Source organism: Poeciliopsis prolifica, unplaced genomic scaffold (genome assembly GCF_027474105.1).
Source record: "Poeciliopsis prolifica strain line A6 unplaced genomic scaffold, Auburn_PproV2 SCAFFOLD001, whole genome shotgun sequence".
Classification (NCBI taxonomy): Eukaryota; Metazoa; Chordata; class Actinopteri; order Cyprinodontiformes; family Poeciliidae; genus Poeciliopsis; species Poeciliopsis prolifica.
In genome coordinates this window covers 11,592,435-11,610,303 of record NW_026562376.1, presented here as the reverse complement: position 1 = coordinate 11,610,303, position 17,869 = coordinate 11,592,435, and the positions used below count along the sequence as shown (strand labels likewise).

Below are 17,869 nucleotides of genomic sequence, written 5' to 3'. Positions count from 1 at the left end.
TACCACAAAAATCTTTGAAAATCACCAAGAAACATTGAATGCCACAGTGATTTTGAAATAAAAAAAAATAAAATAAAATAAAATATTTTAATAATTTCAAATGACCTTTTCATTCCTCCATAAACAAAGGTATGTATTAGGTAAAGCAGTGGGCTGTAACATTAAAAGTAAAGGTAAAAGATAGCCTCATAACGCATGGGAATAAGTAAAGCTGGGAGCGTCCTGATGGTTAGGGCTGAGAGATCCAGCCTCACAACAGTGTCGTGGTCAATACTGGACATCAGAAGCTGGTCACCTACATGTGTCCCCTGTCCAGCAAATGACACTCTTTCAGTGCGGTGGATCTGAAGGCAAGGAAGAATAACACATCAAAAATATATTTAATGGAAGTACAGCATATCTCTGCTTAGCTGACTCTCTTCAAGAAATTAGATCAGTCCTAAGAATCTTTACCTTCCCCCATTTTTTTGATTTGACATGGAATGATGTCACCACATTGCTCGAGTTGTTCCCACCAATCACAAGCAGCTCATCAGTCGCGCCCAGGAAGTACAGAGTAGGAAGGTCTACATCAGCTCTTGTTAAGGTGGGAAGCAGTTCAGACCAAGAGTCTAGGAGATAAGGGCAGCATAGATGTCAGACAACTCATATGAACTGTGGATGTGTACCATGCATAAGCAATGGGATTTTGCAAATAACATACAGAGCAGTTAGAAGAGGACAAGCATAATGTAGAAGAGTTTTGCTTTTATTTCATGCACCTTGCTTTGTGTTGTACTGCAACAGTAATTTCTCTCCTGTCCTCTGGATGCTCCCCAGCACATAGATACATTCTCCCAGGCTGGTAGTGAGGGGGACATCATGGGATAATGACACAGTGAACTGGAAGTCAGTGAGTGGTAATGGAGAAACGAACCTAAGGCAGAAATTATGCACATGAATCATGGGCATAATTTTGAGATATTTAGTCAGTATTTGATTCTGTATGTGTAAATACTCAGTCTGTGTGGACAGAAAATCTGCATCAAATTCAAAACTACACTAAATTTCCGTCTTAAAAATCTTGTGAAATTATCTGTCATATGTGGCAGTGAAGGTAGTGATAAAAGTGAGCTTGTGTCTGGAACATCACACATTCCTGCCAGCTGCTTCAAAAGAGTCCAAACCTCCATGTATCCTCCCATGGATCGTATCGCTCCACTGCTGTGTACAGAGCTGTACTGGAGTCTGGAGTCACCAGAGAATCCAAATACCAGCCTCCAAACGCGTAAATAAAGCCTTCACAGACCACTGCACTGAAGTGCCTTCTGTGCTGTAAAACAGAAAATGCTGATAATTGGTTTAATTCTCAAAAAATAAAGGAAAAAATTGTAACTTACACAAAATAACCAGTCATATTATTGCTCTCAAAGCGTTTTATACCTTTATCAGAGGTGATGCAGCCACCCATGAATTGTTAAAGGGATTATACCTAAAGGAAGCCATAGTGAACTCCCAGCCTTTCTTCCTCTGCTGCCTGTAGCCTCCTATGACATACAGGTAGTTATACAGTACTACTACAGTAAAACACCACTTATCGGCCCTTAAGGGAAGCTTTGTGACTGAGTGCCAGTCCTCACTGTCCTCTGAACATTTCATGGTGAAAATGTTCCGGGCACGTTCTGTCTCCGGGTCGTTCCAGGAAGTCAGGTTTTCTTTCCTGAGGCTGCACAGGCACAGTTCTCCTTTTGCTCTCAGACTGATGACTTCCTCCCTCTCCTCATCGTGCAGACTCCTGATATATGAATCTGTCTCAGTTATTTCAGAGGTTTCACTAAACCAGTGGATTATAACTTCACATACCCTATCACGTGTGGCAGCTCCAGAAGGTTCCGGCTCAAATAAGTGAACACTGTGTTTTTCAGCTCTGGACAGAAGATTTCCTGAGCAAGGCTCAAGTATGATAAACAGTTAGATGGATTGAGTTCATGTGCCAGGGCTAACAGGCACCTCGAGACGAAGGCTTCAGCCAGAAGATAGCTGCCCACCTGCGGAGCGAAAAAGATGAGACAGTGACTGGATTTAGCCTTACACAACCTAATATTGACCCAGAAGGCTCCGTATTTGACGGGATACCTGAATGTGTACTCCCAGTTCTTCTTGGGGAACATTAAAATCATGATTGAAGCAGAACTCAAGGAGATTGTGGAAAATGGAGGAGGACACGTGATCCAGATGAATGTGGCTCTCTGAGGTTTCTCTCATGCTGGACTGGGACAAAGCTCTGAAGTACTCACTGCACTCTGAAAGCTTTGGGAGGTCCACCTTTGTGAAATTAATGATTAATGACTAACTGCACGCGTTTGGAAACTTATAAACTTAGATGTACTCACATGAAAGGCATGTGTGCTAGTTTGGATTGTAACCTTGGCTCCATTTTTGTCTCCTAGGTGATATGTGCGGAGGGTCTCATTGGTTTCCCACTCTGAGTCTGCTTGATATAATCTTATAGGAGGGATTTGGGTGGATGCTATCCAGTTGTTTACAACTGAATTAGCACCCAACAGCCTTTTAATTCCTCGTTTCAACCACAGGATCAAGCATTCGATGAGCATTATGAAACACTTTCTGATTGCATTAATCATACTGAGAGTGTTCTATTCATCTAAAGTTTAAGAAATTGATTCAGTGATAAAATGCAGCTTCAAAAAAATAATTCAAGCATCCAGAACTATTAACTCAGTTTAGCGTGTCCAAAAAAAACCCACAGTCCAATGGGAGGGCAAAACACAATGCATGGTGGTCGTCAGCTTGATTTCTCCCAAAGAGAACACCAAAGTCGTAAAAGTATTCAAGAGCATATACACGAACAGAATAAGCACAGATACAACAAATCCTCTGGAGCAAATCTTTTCATTCTTTTGTGCATCAAAATGTTACCAGAAAGTCCCTCGATCTTTGAGCAGAGCGGTCCGTTTTGGCTGGTCTATTTTTAGATCTTGTAGGTGGAGCAAGTGTCAGCTCAGTGGAATTAAATGAGGGAGTCAGACTGCTCTCATGCCGTCACTGGGGTCTCAAAGTGCTGGTGGATTTCAATAAATTAGAAATTTCACAAATTCATTTAAAGGGACCTGTATATGCATTGATATACATTCCAGCACATTATATTTATACTAGTTTATTTGTATTAAAAATTATAGCTTGCAACTAATTAAACCAAAAGCCAATTTTTTTCTGACTCCTTTAATATTTCATAAGAACAAAACAAAGTGTAATATAAAAATGTCCTGTTATTGCTACAAGACTAAGCAGAAAATTGCTGATAATTACATTACAGAAGAAAGTAAGGCTAAGCCATATTAGGTCATTAGTAGAACAATTGACAGCTTTACTTAATCTGTTAAGTTGAAAAGCTGCGTAAGGAGTATGAAGTATGTTTTAACTGCAGCATTGAAACATCTGCAAGGCAAAGCATACTTAAAAGCTTTGAAGGCATATGGTGTGGACTGCAGCTGATCCAAGTATTTCATGAAGTCCGACTTGTATCCAGGACTGTTTCATAAAAGAGATTGAATTGTACTTTCTAGCTGGACTTTGAAGAGGGATACGAAAACCAGCAGAGCTGACAATGCAGGCGAGTCGAGCCACCAGGTTTCTTGACTACGGCAATAGCTTAATTGTCTCTGTGCCAGATAGTATTAATGCAATTGATCATGCAGAAAGTTATGACAAACTATTGAGTGTGCATACTGTAAAATAGATGAACATATTTTTCACCAGGACCACAATTATGCATTAATAAAAAAAAATGTCTTGTTTATGCAATATTAACATTTTCTAAGAGCCTGAATTTACATTAGCTGTAAGCTATAATTAGTAACAGCAGCAAAGAAATATTAAACTATGTAAAGAAACTATATACCAGTTTCAATTTAATCACATTTTTAAATGAATGATTTCCTAATTTGTAAAACTTAATATGTATTTTGCAATTTAATGTAAGATTGCCCTCATGGTGATCAAAAAACAAAACTCAAAGACAAGCAGCCATTTGGATTCTGAGGACAAGTTTAATAAGTTTAGGATTTTTCTTGTTCGTGGGGGAAAAAAAAAAAATCAAAACTTATGAAAGTAGTTATAGAATGATACAGTTACAGAAAAAAATTTTTGGTTGAAAATGGAGACCCTTTTTTACAAAAATTGCATCACATTAAATGTATTCAAGCATCTTGTTAGTTTAAATAAATAACATCTTTGTAGAGACAATATAAAAGTCTCTAGACCAGGTAAAAACCATCTTTTACAATCAAATAATATAAAACCTTAACATTTCAGTGCTTGTTTTTCAACTAACTAATCATTACAGTCATGAATGTGAGAATGAGTATGAATATTGTACATGAGTAGACAGAAAGGGTGAAATGGTGATTCAGAAGCAATCAGTTACTAATTGGTAAAAGTGTTGGGGCAAAAAAAAAAAAAAAACAAGTAAAAATTCAAAAATAACATTTAATAAAACCTATGATTACTTTCATGGTTACATGAACAGTATACTTTACTACTGTGATACAGTGTGTGCAATATGAGTATGATTTCAATTTTATGCAGTTCTGAAAAATATCTGGAGAAAAAAAAAAGTACTTTCAAAAATGATATGGAGCATGTAAGTCTCAAGAAAATCAGTTTTCATACAAATGGATGGAATTAATCATATTCACTATTAGAAGTTAAAAAAAAGTATAAATATATATATATATATATATATATATATATATATATATATATATATATATATATATATATATATATATATATCTCCTAACGTGACGTGAACATCAAAACAACTGAGGTAGAATAAAAAAGAAACCCAAAACATTAATGGGCTACAAACAAGCGTTCTAATCTAGGCTCATTTACCAAATTTTAAAGTCCAATGTGAAGACAATAATTCTCTGGCAAGACAAAAGATTAAACGTGCATGAATGTCACAAAGTGGTCCAAAACTGGTTAACTTAGAGTTAAATAGCCAAAAATATACTGAGTGGATATCAACTCAGAACTCTTCATATAAAAGTGTTAAACAAGTTGAATGTGTGCATTTTCTCAAAACGTCTTTTTACATTTTTTCTTTTACGCTCACAAATTATAATCAGACAAATACAAGATAACATACAAAAATTCTTGCATAGGTATTAGCGGAGCTGGAGAGGTGGTGAACACAGAAAAGGACAGTACATTCTGATTTCCAGGAGGAATTTAGGAGAAGAGCTTTTTCTGCTTGAAGTAGGCATCAAAACGGCTCTGAGCATAATCCTGAAAAAACAAACAAAAAAAAAAAGATTAGTAAAACTGTTATTAAATGTCAAAAAAAATCACTTGAACTTCATAACAGTAACCACACAATGTAAAATGTTTGATGTCAATGGAGAAAGAAAACACTAACCATATATCCAAACTCAATCTTGGATAACTTGGCCTGAATGATGGACCACAGTCCCCAGAGGAAATGCGATGCTAATGCGTATCTACAGTAAATAAAAAAAACAAACAAACAGAAAAGCATGTTTATCAGTGTGCAGATTCTTCAGAAAGTTGAATAAAAGAATATCCTTGCTGCAGCAAAGCATTTCTCAAAGGTTCACCTGTTTGCTTCAATTATCATATCCTCTTCAATTTTTGTCTGATCCAGGTCACTCTTAGTATGTCGATTTTGCTCAGCCAAATAACTTCTGATGAAGTGAAGCTGAAAGGATAGAGAAAAAAAAGGTTTGGTTTTGCTTAAAAAAAATCTACAAGAAATCATTTGTCGTTAGCACACTGACTGAATTTTACTGAAACGCTGCCCTCATTTATTTGAATCTCTCATCAAACTCTATTCATTACCACATTTTTACAGCTAGATGTCACTACACAACAAGCACAGTATCTACTGTGAATTTAAATGTGTAAAGTGTAGCATATCTTCCAAGTTTAAAATGACCTATTACAGTGATCAGTGATAAAAAAAAACATTCATTTGCTTAGTAGTCAAATTGTTGCTGAAGGTTAAAAAAAAAAGAGTTTTGAAGCTCAAATTCAAATACAAAAATTCTTTATTGATCCCAAATGGAAATTTAATAGTTCGAAAGAGAAATTAAATTAAGTTACATAATTGTTTGGCCATATTAACTGAAAAATTCTGAGAGGAAAAACAAAACAAACAAAAAAATGAAAATTTGTAACATCGTCTGTGAATTTTTTTCTTTTTTTTTTTAATATCACCCACCATTAAGTTAAACCCTGTTTTACACTCATTAGTATATAGAACATCAGACATCATCTCTAATTTACATGATAAATTAACCATTATTTTTGACTGACCTGCTGCTCTCTGGTCGGATAGTCCTCGGGTGTAACTTTGTAAAACGGCCACTCATTCCACGTGTAATCATACATCCACTCGCAGAAATGGTTCCCAAAGTCAAAACCCCTTCAGAAAGAAAAACTTATCACGTCAGCATTGTTACATACGAGTCCAAAATAGATATTTCTAGACAAAAGGGCTTCTTTAGAGCTTACTCAACCCAAGACTTGTGTTTCCAATGAATTTATAATTGAAGTGCTCATTTCACCTGTAATTGTAACTGCTATATTCAAAGTCAATAAGCATCAGTTTTTCTGTCGCTGTGTGATCCCTGTCCTCCAGGATAAGGATGTTTCCTGCAAGAGTCAAACAATCAATATACACAGTTCAAGAAAACACATTCTGATTTAGCTGACATCAAGTTTAATATTAATATTACAATCAGGCTTGAAAGTGTGACTGGAGAAAAAACATTAATGTCTGGAAAACGTCCATAGAAAGAATAGTTATGTTTTTACCTTCTTGGACATCATTATGACAAAACACCACTGGTGATGGAGTCACTGCCAGCAAAGAACTGTTAATGAAGCAGCCAGAGAACCAGAAAAGACAATAGACACATTAAATCATCAGTGTTGCATATGCAGATACTGCCACAAAATTAAACTCAAAGATTTAGAAAATGGACACAAGGCAAATGCTATTAACAAGGAATTGGCACCGACGTCAATATCGGCTCAGTATTAGTCATTTTTTTAACACATCAACATAGATGGAATGAGTAAAATTACGCAGATAATAAGAACCGGTATTTATTTCCATCTTTTCCATCTTAATGCTGTTTGTTTCTGGAGCGGGAGGAGGAGACGTTGGTCATGTGACAGTGATGCAGTGCAGGATTGTGGGGCGTTTAACTGAAGCAGAGAAGCAATGGTGAAGTCAGCAGTGTGAAATAAATATATATACATGTATAAAATATTGGTAAACATCTGTATCAGCCATAACATGGGACATCAATTTTGCCTCAAAATTGATGTTCTTGTAGCATTTATGCTACAATACTGTTATAAAAAAAATACACTTTTGAAGTGGAGAGTATTTTTTTGTTTTCTTTTTTTTTTACTGTTTTTTATCAAACACGTTATAAAATCTGATGTACTTTTAGTTAAAGTTGCATAATTCATTCACACCACTGACTTGAAAAATAAAAGCCAATACTAAAATATTATGAACACAAAGAAAAGCTAGAGGAAAAACAAAACGTTCCCTAAAGTCTCCTGTACAAGTGTCAAAAGACTTATGAAATAAATCCATCCGAGATAAGATTAAGAACAGCTGACGGAGCAGATTTAAATAGGTTACAATAAATCTAGTACTAATCCTGCTTCAATAAAAGATGCATAGATATCTACAAGATAACATTTGTTTTCACATCAACAAAAAACAGATTAACAGTGGCCTGATCCTGCTTTGGTTCGGACTTTTGAACTATGAGGAGAAATCAGAAGTGAAGTCGTGGAAACAGAGGTTCAAAGGTCATTAACTGGTCTGAGAACAAACAACATTAAGACTTGTGTTTTCCGCACAAAGAAGTGTTATTGTAGAGCCTTCCTCCCACCAGCTGTTACTTTGTATCCAGAAAGCTAAGTATAAACATCTCTCCTCTCACTTGTAGATTTTTCAGTTTCTTGTTAATAGTTTGCTGCTGTTTCTCACACACAAATATACACTCATGTTGTACATGTTTCAAATTATCCTATTCCACAACATTTCTTTCATTCTGAATATGCTTTTTGTAATATATAGCTTTTTTGCTGTAAAATTTCCCTTACTGTAAAGTTTTTTTTGTCTCATTTTCTGTTTTCATATTTCCATCTTGGTGTGAATCTGCTTGCTTCAGCTGATCTGCCACTTTGCTACTGCAACACCCGAATTTCCCCTTTGGGACAAAATAAAGCAAATTTCTATTTCTAATAATGAAGTAACTTTATTACATCTTTAATTTCTGTGCATTAAATGTCTTGCTGTGCATCATTCATCTTAAACAAGCTCAAGCTTCTGATGTGTCCACACACAGCTGGTGAGCAGGATGTGAATGTATGAATCTTTCACTACTGTAGGAATCAGTTTTTTATTACTGATAGATGTGAGAAATTGTGAAGGAGACAAGTCACTGTACCCCTTACTCTCCAATACAAATGTGAATGAATTAATAAGAACCAGAAGTGTAAAGATACATGCATTTATAGTCTGGATAAGACTGTATTGTTATGTCACATAAGTGAATAAAAGGAACCAGTCAATCATCAAAAGATTGGAATCAGTCCATTTACTTTTGATTGGTGGTCCAATTCTACATTTTATTAAGCTTAAAGTGCCAAGAGATTATGTGCTGTGAATAGGTGCTATGTAAATAATCTTAATTGAAATGAATTACTTTTGCAATTGGAACTTTTTTTCCCCTGCTTTTGGCTCATGAGTGCAAGTCGATGCCACATTTGTTTAAAAATAGGATAAGAAGCAATTATTTTGCTCTGCTTCGCTGTGCTACCTACTATAACTATTGATGTAGCCGACTTGATAAAGGGTAAGCTTTACTTAAAGAGCATTACATGTGTGCGTCAGTCTGTATGCAGGGACAATTTTCTTCAGTAAAAATGACTGAATGAGTTTTATAAGGATCTATATTGTCTTAAAAGAACATACCGCTAAACATTTTTGCTAAAACTTTAAGCTAATACCATTTGACCAGACTCACCGGAGACTCTTGAGCTCAGCAGGCAGATCAAACTGCATCAGTTTATTGTACTTTTTCACATGTGTTTCCCGCACAAAATGAATCTTCATCACTTCATCCATGTATCTTGAAAAACAGCAGAGAGGACAACAAACCCATGTAAATATAATGCATTAACTGTCCAGAAAGAAAGTGGGACTGTATCTTGTTCTTACTTGTCAATGGTCCCGAACAGCCACTTGGGCTCTTTGTTAAAGGGCATAACCATGCCATGAAAGCGTGCCAGTTTGGTGGCAATCTCAGACGAAACGACCGGGTCGGAGAGCTGTTCTGTGAGCATGCGGGTGTTCTAGGATAAGACAGAGAGACTCAGAAAATAACTAACAATCAAACAGATATCATCCAGAGTATCAGAGAAAGCATTTGGACTAAAAACATTCCGTACCGGTAAGTATTGCTCCAAACGTCCCTCTGGAAAGATACCATAAAGCTTTGGCCCCAAAGTTCGCTCTGCTAAAATAGCAAACATCACACTTTCCAGAACCAGAGAATCCACACCCTGAGTGGAGAAAAACAAAACAAAAAAAAAACCTAGTGATTAAGATATGTTTGTTTTATTCTTACAAAGCAGGAACTAGTGCAAAAACAAATATTAGCAGTGAGGCTGATTCACGGTCAAACACAGAGACTTGATGACCTCTACTAAGTCTACCAACCTGCAAGATGGCACCGTAGACTCTCAGCAGCACCTGCCGGGGTTCTTCCCCCAAACATGGGACGTGGTCAGGCAAGCTACACAGGTACAGTAGATTACTCAGTCCACCACTAAGAAAACAATAACAATATTTACATTAGAGGTTACATAATTTGCTGCACATAATGTACATAACGATTGTCAAAAGTCTGCCTGACAAAAACGCTTCTTGATATGTTGAATATGCCTTTCTCCACAGGGCAGAGCATGCTGAGAAAATGCAACAAAGAGAAATAAAAAAAGAAGCTTAACTCCTCTGGAGCAGGGGCTAGTTACAGACTAACATATTTTAGAGTGTGAATGAGAGAAATTCTATAAACCCCAGTCCTGATGCATGAATTCTCCCTGCAACTGATATCTTTTTCCCAGCAAGGTATGTTCTCTCCTAGTGATGGGAAGCTTGGCTCTTTTCATAAAGCCAGTTCTTTTGGACGCTTTTGAGCATGACCCATCACTAATCTCTCTTACCTGAAAGGAAGACCCTGAATCACTGTCCCTGCTGCAGGCCTCTGGTCTGTCTCCTCCCTGACTTTTCTCTCTCTACTGTGGCAATAAAGATTTCTTTTAAATTTGTGGATACAATAGTGAGCACAACTTCTGTACAGAAATGAGAGGATTGAGTTTATTCCTAGGATTAACTACCCAGCAGGGGATGTAACCTCAGTAACATGAGTATTCTTGTTAACTAGAATACTAATGCTAGTTTAACAAGCTGATTAGCTATCATGTCAAGTTAGCATGGATTAACTAGTCATGAATTTGCAATAATTGTCTACATTGAATACTATTAATAACCTTACACAGTTTGTTTGGGGGGGGAGGGGGACTGTGCAAAGGCTTTTGCCTTTTGTTGACTCTGTCTGGTTAGCTGACACACACTCCTCTCAGCAGCAGGTTTCCTATGGCTGATTCACGATGACACAGTGCTAGCCCCTAGCAGCTAGGTCCTAGCTACACTGTATGTGTTTCTGCCTGGCTCAGCTATGGAATGGACTGCACAGTGATTACCCATAATATCAGAGAGACCATTTAAACTGCATCAGCAGGGCAGCACACACTACTGCAAGGTGCTGCACCGCCATCTGGTAAGGTCAGATCCAAACCTGTATTATGTATGGTCATTGTGCATTCGTGTTAACAACAAATTAAACAGTGCTAGTGGGTAAAAAATGCAGAGGGCACATATATGGGAAGTGCGGTGATGTGCCATGTAACATCACCTGTTCAGCATGTCTGCACACAGTGGCCAGAACAGGGACACTGGGCCCTGTAATGGCCTTTGTAGAACCGTCCATGCTGTTGGCTCAATGCAGTAAAAGACGAATGGTGGGATAGTTAAAGTCCATAAACAGAATGTTCTTACTCAAAAACCCTGCTAAATTAAAACAATTGGCATAGAAGAGTTATCCAAAAGTTCTCCACAGCGATACAAAGAGAACATCACCAGGTTAGCGCCAACACCTGGAGGCACTTGTTATTCCTAAGTGTAGAAACCAAACCCATTGTCTCCACTGTTCCTTTTTACTAAAGGCTCAAAGAGGCATTGCGGCACGATGACACTGCTGCTTGGTTCAACATTGGATGTGGAAAGAAATCAAATTATTAAACAAAATACAAAAGAAGTTAGGAATACCGCGTTCCCTTCAATTTGGTAAATATTACAAAAATGCTCCAACTAATTTATCCCACCTGCTTATGCAGATAGCTGTCAATAATTACCTGACAATACTAATTTGAAAATCCGCTTCTTGAACAGCCTTCCACGATCCAGACAAAAAGTCCCTGCACCACAGAAACGCTCTGCTTTTTGTGTCTCGGTCGACCTCTTCGCTTCTCCCGTCCCGAAAAGACTCAGCTTCTGAGTCGTCATCTACCTGAGGACTCGGGCTCCTCAGGTGTCTCTGGCTGACCAAAAGCGAGGTCACCACTCCCTTCCTCTCCGCCGAAGCACAGACGCCTTCCGAGGAGAGGGTGTGGCTGGAAATGTCGCCGCTGCGGAGCCCCCGTCCCGTTTTCTCCGCTATGTCCAAGACTTTGGCGCCGGAGCTACCATGGGTCGCATTTCGACCAGACTGCATCGTGAGTTTGCGGGTCAGGAGTGAATGAACACCGCGGTAAAATGTCGGCCTGGTGAGGCAGCGCAATGGGCTCGCTGACGCACACCGTTCACTAGTGAAGCTGCTCAACCGAAAGAACCAAGCATAGCTGGATGTCCGAAACCGCATGGATCGAGCTGGGCGGCTTTAAATATGATGTATTCTAATGACTTTTTATTACCCTTGCATGCGTAGCAAGCAGCAATATCTGTAACCGAAACTGAGTAATCAAACATCCAATCACATTTCAAAGAGAATCTTGCGATTGTTTTCATTGGTTAGTGAGCTAATACGTAACGCATCCGTCACTAGACCCGTTAGGTCTCTCGCTTCCTGAAGGCTTTTTGGGCAGTGTAGTCCTTTCCGACACTCGAAGTGAAACAAGGAAGCAGCGTGATGTCTCGATCCGTAAATGCAGACTCAATATGTACCGCCAGTGCTTCACGCCGTACGTAATAAACATTGGCTGGGTGAAGCTGGTTTATGTCGTGTTAGACAAAGACAGAGCGAGAAGATAAAATGTTTTATCAAACGTTAGAAGTGACAGTGGAAGGCACCTGTTTTTATCTGCACTGACAGATGTACTTACTAAAATTGAAATAAATAAATACATTTGCAGTTTAACCAGGTAAGTAAGCTCAATGAGTGTGTACACAATGACATATCATTTTAAAAAGAGGGTTTTTTTACATTCATCCACTCCAAAAATCACATTAAATAGCTATAGGCTATCATTGTTGTAGGTTAAACACAAACCTGTCTTTATTAGGGTTAAACATGGACATTGGGTTCTCCTTTTTATTAAAAAACCAAGCAAGTTAATTTTATTTTGTTGGTCAAAAGTCTCAAGATAATAAATCAACGAGTACTTTCTGTCTTGCAATCAAATCTGGACTTTGATAGAAAATAAAATAAAACAATGCTCAGCATTTTTAAGAAAATGTAGTACCTTAATCTTTCAGATGCAAACAATCCTGTTATGTTTTTTTTTTTTTTTTTTTTTTGCATCCCTGGTTACCTGTGGTTGCAGCTTCTGGCAGAACTCTGTCTTTACTGCTTTTTTTTTTTTTTAAATCTTGCACAGAAATTGCTTTAATCTTCCATTTTGTTGAGAAAAACTAAGAGATTGTAAAACTGTGAACAAGCAAATCTTTATGAAAAGCTTAAATATGAAGGTTCATTTCTAATAACTTTGTTGTTTAAAAAGATTTTATGAATAATTATTTTGTTGTCTGAATCAAATGCAGACAACATAGTAAGCAGTATAGTGTTTATTTGAAACTCAGTTGATTTTTATCAGAAATTGGACATGACAATAAAAAATGTTCCGATGTCATTACTGAGCAATTGGTGTAGTGAAGATAACTTCCTTACTGCTAACAGTGATCTCTTCTTTCTAGCTCTCTTTCTGCACAGAAAAAAAAAACTTTAAGTCAAATAATAGTTGATTAAAATAACTTTATATTGTACACAGTCATTTTAACCACAGTTAAAATTGGGAGAGGCAAATCCCACACAATGCCTGTACTTGAAAATATAGTGAACTGCTTACTTTACCTGCTGCAACGTGGCTCACAGTTATTTGTTGCAGAAGGATGGCACACAGCAGCATCACAGTGAATATATACCTGGAGGACAAAAGTAGGCTGTTTTATTTACTGATACATGTGTGAGTGAATTTAACATAGTGATAATATCTTTTCATGGAGTGGAGTACATCTTTCTTTCTGGAATCAGATGCACTACCATCACTCACAAAAGTGAACATCTTGAAAACAAAGTCTAGTGGCTTGGAAACGGCAGTGCAGTTGAGGCATCTGGGATGAGATGTCAGGTAGTTGTCATCACAGTAGGGGCAGCTGTAACAAGAGAAAAGAGAAGAATAATGTTGAAAATGTATAACAAAGCTTTCTTAAAACTCAAGCCTGTCACCATTTTACCCATCAACAAGCAAATCCCACTGGGGAAGACTTTGAGGGAAAGGGCTAGTAGTTATCCAGCATCTTCCAAGAGTCAAAACAATGTTTGGATCAGTTCTCTCTAGGATTCGGACCGCAACATAAACTGCATCTCTGAGAACCTTTGTGACAGAGTTGTCTGCATCTGAAAGTAAAAGCTTTTTTTTCCAGAGACAGGCAGATAGATAGGAGTGTGTGCGTATGTGTGCAGAAGCATGTGTGTGTGTAGGTGTGTGTGTGTGTATGTAAAAAAAAGAAAGGAAAAAAAGAGACATATATTGTTGTGTTACAATACAGAATGAGTTGGTAGTTTGTTACTAAAACCAATTATTTGTAACTGGCCTTACTTGTTTTTATTGTTCTTAACTATTATTATAAAGACAAATACAGAACAATAAATATCACAATAAAATGTCAGCTTTTGTTATTTTCTCTACTCTTTCCATAGTTCCCTAATGTCATTTTTTTCCTTTATATAACCATTGCCTCATGGTAGCTCTAGTACTTTGAAGGCAGAAGCAACACTTTTTGACACTGATTTGAAGGTTATTGATTCCCTTCAACAAAATTTGATTTGGCAATGCACTTTGGTCTGTTTGCTCAGGGCAGGAATACCTAATGCTGGGTCACAATGACTTTTTCTGACCTGTTTTTAAATTCAGTTTGCCAATGTTTCTATGTTTGTTGTTCAATCCAGGAGAATGTGCTTCATAAAAATAATGACCTTATGCTCAGTGTATTCATTTTACTGCCATATCTCTTGCCTAATCTACTGTCAGTTTCAGGGGCAGTTGTATGAGTAAGAGATGACACAATTTAAGTGGTCAAGAGCCATCTCTGTAGCTAAGTTGAGGCAGGGACATGTGATGGGGGCAGGTTAGAAGGCGGGATTGTAATACAAGTAAACAGATTCAACCTATTATAAAAGCAGGTGCAGCATCTGGTGAACTCCTCAGATCGCTTGTTGTGAAGCCATGATCATGAAATTAATTGCTGTTTGCGTTGTGGTGCTGGTCTCTTTTGGCAGCTTCTGTGATGCAAAACCTGTTAAACCTCCCAGACCGCCACCCCTGCAACACCAACAGCAATTGCAGATATTTGAGAAAGAGCTCACCTGGAAATACCCTGATGATCCCCAGCCTGACCCCACGCCTAATGTGCCATCAGACCCGAAATATCCAGTAACGGTTCCTGCTGCAGCCGTTGCTGTTGAGTGCAGAGAATCCATAGCTCACGTGGAGGCCAAGAAGGACTTGTTTGGCATTGGACAGCCCATCAATCCAAATGACCTCATCTTGGGTAACTGTCCACCTACTGGAGAAGACCCTGTCGCTCAAGTGCTGATTTATGAAGTTGAACTGCATAAATGTGGAAGCCAGCTAACTGTAAGAAACATTTTTTTTTTCTGGAAAAAAAAACTATAGATGTTTATTAGGATTTTGTAAGATATGTTCTGTTTGATTGCTAATTGTTTTAATGAATGCTTTTTCTAGACGACAGATGATGCCCTCATCTATACCTACTCTCTTAACTATAGCCCTTCAAATTTGGGTATTAGTCCAATTCTAAGACCCACCCAAGCTGTGATTGTGGAATGCCACTACCCAAGGTGGGTAGAGCAAAGTCAAAGAGTTTGGTAACATACAACCTCTAAAGAAAACTCAGAGATTACTAAAGGCTTAATTCCTATTATAATTTTTGCAAGGGGCACATTGGTCTGAGAACAATAGTTGAATTCTACATTTTAATTAAATTATTTTCCCCTTCAGGAAGCACAACGTGAGCAGCCTTCCTCTTGAACCTCTGTGGGTCCCTTATGCTGCAGTTAAGATGGCTGAGGAGTTCCTGTATTTCACTATGAAACTTATGACTGGTGAGCTTGACAAAAATGAACACAACTATTTTAGCTGTGCAAATTACAAAACAAAATACAAAGATAATTGTATGTCTAAAATTTGAGAAATTGTAGCACTTGTTGATGTGAGGTCACAGCATTTGTAAGAACCATCTCTTCCTTAAAAATCGAACTGTTAGCCAATAGTTTCCATAAATGCTATCTGCATAACAAATGCACATCATTTTGGCTGGTTTCTGCTGTCAAATGTCTACTAAGTTGTTTCCAGGCTACACTGCATGACTTCAAATGCATTTAAGATCATCACAGATTTTATTCTCATAAATCTGTGATATCTGAGAACAAATCTATTTCAGTCGATTTAAAAAATACTATCATTGCTAATCATTGCACAGATGACTGGCTCAATGAAAGGCCAAGCTACCAGTATTTCCTTGGAGACCTGATCCGAATAGAGGTTACCGTCAAGCAGTACTTGCATACACCCCTGCGTGTTTACGTGGACAGATGCGTGGCTACCATCTCACCTGATGCAACTTCCAGCCCCAATTATGCTTTCATTGATAACTTTGGGTAAAGTATCACTAACAGTTATCAGAATTTGTTCACAAGAGTAGCAAAGATAAATGTAGCACAGCAAACAAATTTGTTACATCCTCATTTGCTTTATTCTGCATGAATGCAGGTGTATGGTTGATGCCTGGATCACTGTCTGTGACTCAAGGTTCATGGCTCGCACTGAAGAGAATAAACTTCAGTTCCAGTTGGAGGCCTTCAGGTTCCAGAATCCTAATAGTGGATTGGTATGCATCACTCTAACCAAGATAAATTATATATTTTTATATTGTACCATTTAATGTTAACTGTAGTTCTCCTTTGATTTAACAGATCTACATTACCTGCCACTTGAAGGCAACATCTACTGCCCATCCCATAGACGGCCAGCACAGAGCTTGTTCCTACATTGGCGGGTGAGTATTGCACACTTAGTAAATGGACTAAAATAATATAGTGTTTTTCTATTCCTTTTGACCACTCTTACTACTTTATACTAGAGTAAATTTGCTCATTTGCACTCACCAATGCTCACGCATTCATTCACAAGCACATTAGGCCCCCCAATGTTAAGTGCCTTCCCCAGAGGCACATCAGCATGTCAGAGGAAGAAACTGGAATCAAACCTTCAACTTTTCAATTGCAAGGCAATTACTCTTTCTACTAATCTGCAGTCACTGACATTTCTGCCCCCAGATGGAGAGAGGCTAGTGGAAATGATCCAGCCTGTGCTTCTTGTGAGTCCGGTGATGTCGAGTGGTATGGCAGTCCAGGAATTTCATTTAGTAGCACAGGAGGACAACACACTCCTGGTGATCCAAACGTCTTTTATCATCTCCCATTTTCAAGGAAAAGAACTCGTGATGTGACCCAACCTGAACGTATGTGCTTTAGAACACTTTTTCTGAATGATATGGTTTTGTCTAAACAAACATTAGACAAAATGTTGCTACATATCTAATGGCTTTTTTACTTTTTTTGTTCAGTTTTGGAATGGGAAGGCGATGTCACTCTGGGTCCCATCCCCGTCATGGAGAAGAAACTCTGAAAACCAGAAGTGTCGTATAATTTGTCTCTGTAGCCTTGAACACCAAAATAAACAGTACAATTGGTTCACACAATAATTTAAAGTTATCGACCTCATTTTAATTTATCGGATTTATCGTTTCTTCCTGCTTTTGTTTTTTTTCCATTGCTGACACTGGATGAAAGAAGGCTCAAATCCACTGCTCACCACTAACACCTCTCTTCCTAATTCCTTAGTGTAATTTCCAATTCACACTACACAATTTTAGAATTGCCGGCTCATTTTCAAAACCTGAGAGACCACTAATTAACTGACAAAAAATCATAGGCATAACGGTTCAGATTTCAGGCAGAAATCTGAATGCCTGTGAAAGCCCATTACATCATACATGAATTAATATAAACAAACACAGCCTTATCATTATAACCTATTTATGTCAGGTTAAGAATGGACAGCTGAAAAGTTGCCGGGTTTATCAACTGCCGTACCAGTTTCGCTCCAACTCTTCTTCTTGTCATTTCTGTGGATATTCTTTGCAGGAATAAACATTAATGTTGTTTCCACA

At 37.8% G+C, this 17,869-nt stretch overlaps 3 protein-coding genes across 4 annotated transcripts; 1 reads left to right on the top strand and 2 right to left on the bottom strand.

The window, feature by feature from the left end:
• Window positions 1-73: 73 nt before the first annotated feature.
• LOC129361271 (kelch repeat and BTB domain-containing protein 11) lies at window positions 74-2,968 on the bottom strand. Its single transcript, XM_055032023.1, has 8 exons — window positions 2,373-2,968; window positions 2,116-2,304; window positions 1,843-2,027; window positions 1,423-1,774; window positions 1,167-1,312; window positions 762-916; window positions 454-611; window positions 74-344 (listed from the first exon to the last, which is right to left on the bottom strand). Exons 1-8 carry the CDS (start codon window positions 2,622-2,624, stop codon window positions 162-164), a joined length of 1,620 nt encoding a protein of 539 aa, XP_054887998.1. The 5' UTR covers window positions 2,625-2,968; the 3' UTR covers window positions 74-161.
• Window positions 2,969-4,800: 1,832 nt separating this feature from the next.
• chkb (choline kinase beta) lies at window positions 4,801-12,038 on the bottom strand. The gene is made up of 11 exons (XM_055035988.1): window positions 11,533-12,038; window positions 9,776-9,884; window positions 9,505-9,618; window positions 9,275-9,408; window positions 9,081-9,185; window positions 6,841-6,899; window positions 6,591-6,678; window positions 6,340-6,448; window positions 5,622-5,722; window positions 5,423-5,504; window positions 4,801-5,292 (listed from the first exon to the last, which is right to left on the bottom strand). Exons 1-11 carry the CDS (start codon window positions 12,036-12,038, stop codon window positions 5,236-5,238), a joined length of 1,464 nt encoding a protein of 487 aa, XP_054891963.1. The 3' UTR covers window positions 4,801-5,235.
• Window positions 11,998-17,401, top strand: LOC129363729 (zona pellucida sperm-binding protein 3-like). 2 transcript variants are annotated; one of them, XM_055036009.1, is made up of 9 exons: window positions 11,998-12,067; window positions 14,895-15,252; window positions 15,361-15,476; window positions 15,637-15,740; window positions 16,118-16,295; window positions 16,408-16,525; window positions 16,611-16,693; window positions 16,974-17,158; window positions 17,264-17,401. In XM_055036009.1, the coding sequence occupies exons 1-9, from the start codon at window positions 12,063-12,065 to the stop codon at window positions 17,323-17,325; spliced, it is 1,209 nt and encodes a 402-aa protein (XP_054891984.1). In that variant the 5' UTR covers window positions 11,998-12,062; the 3' UTR covers window positions 17,326-17,401. The 2 variants fall into 2 exon arrangements, with proteins under 2 accessions (XP_054891984.1, XP_054891975.1); XM_055036000.1 differs by lacking the exon at window positions 11,998-12,067 and having other exon boundaries at window positions 14,641-15,252.
• The last annotated feature ends 468 nt before the right edge of the window (window positions 17,402-17,869 follow it).

What these genes read in the sequence shown, in the direction of transcription:
- LOC129361271 (XM_055032023.1), bottom strand. Translation starts at nt 2,624, where the DNA reads ATGATTAATGCAATCAGAAAGTGTTTCATAATGCTCATCGAATGCTTG. An exon ending in CCATGGGAGGATACATGGAG is followed by an intron (nt 917 to 1,166) that starts GTTTGGACTCTT and finishes TTTCTGCCTTAG; the next exon opens with GTTCGTTTCTCCATTACCAC. An exon ending in GCAGTACAACACAAAGCAAG is followed by an intron (nt 612 to 761) that starts GTGCATGAAATA and finishes CTTATCTCCTAG; the next exon opens with ACTCTTGGTCTGAACTGCTT.
- chkb (XM_055035988.1), bottom strand. Translation starts at nt 12,038, where the DNA reads ATGCGGTTTCGGACATCCAGCTATGCTTGGTTCTTTCGGTTGAGCAGC. An exon ending in ATCCGACCAGAGAGCAGCAG is followed by an intron (nt 5,723 to 6,339) that starts GTCAGTCAAAAA and finishes CTATCCTTTCAG; the next exon opens with CTTCACTTCATCAGAAGTTA. An exon ending in AGATTGAGTTTGGATATATG is followed by an intron (nt 5,293 to 5,422) that starts GTTAGTGTTTTC and finishes TTGTTTTTTCAG; the next exon opens with GATTATGCTCAGAGCCGTTT.
- LOC129363729 (XM_055036000.1), top strand. Translation starts at nt 14,842, where the DNA reads ATGATCATGAAATTAATTGCTGTTTGCGTTGTGGTGCTGGTCTCTTTT. An exon ending in CACTATGAAACTTATGACTG is followed by an intron (nt 15,741 to 16,117) that starts GTGAGCTTGACA and finishes ATCATTGCACAG; the next exon opens with ATGACTGGCTCAATGAAAGG. An exon ending in GCTTTCATTGATAACTTTGG is followed by an intron (nt 16,296 to 16,407) that starts GTAAAGTATCAC and finishes GCATGAATGCAG; the next exon opens with GTGTATGGTTGATGCCTGGA.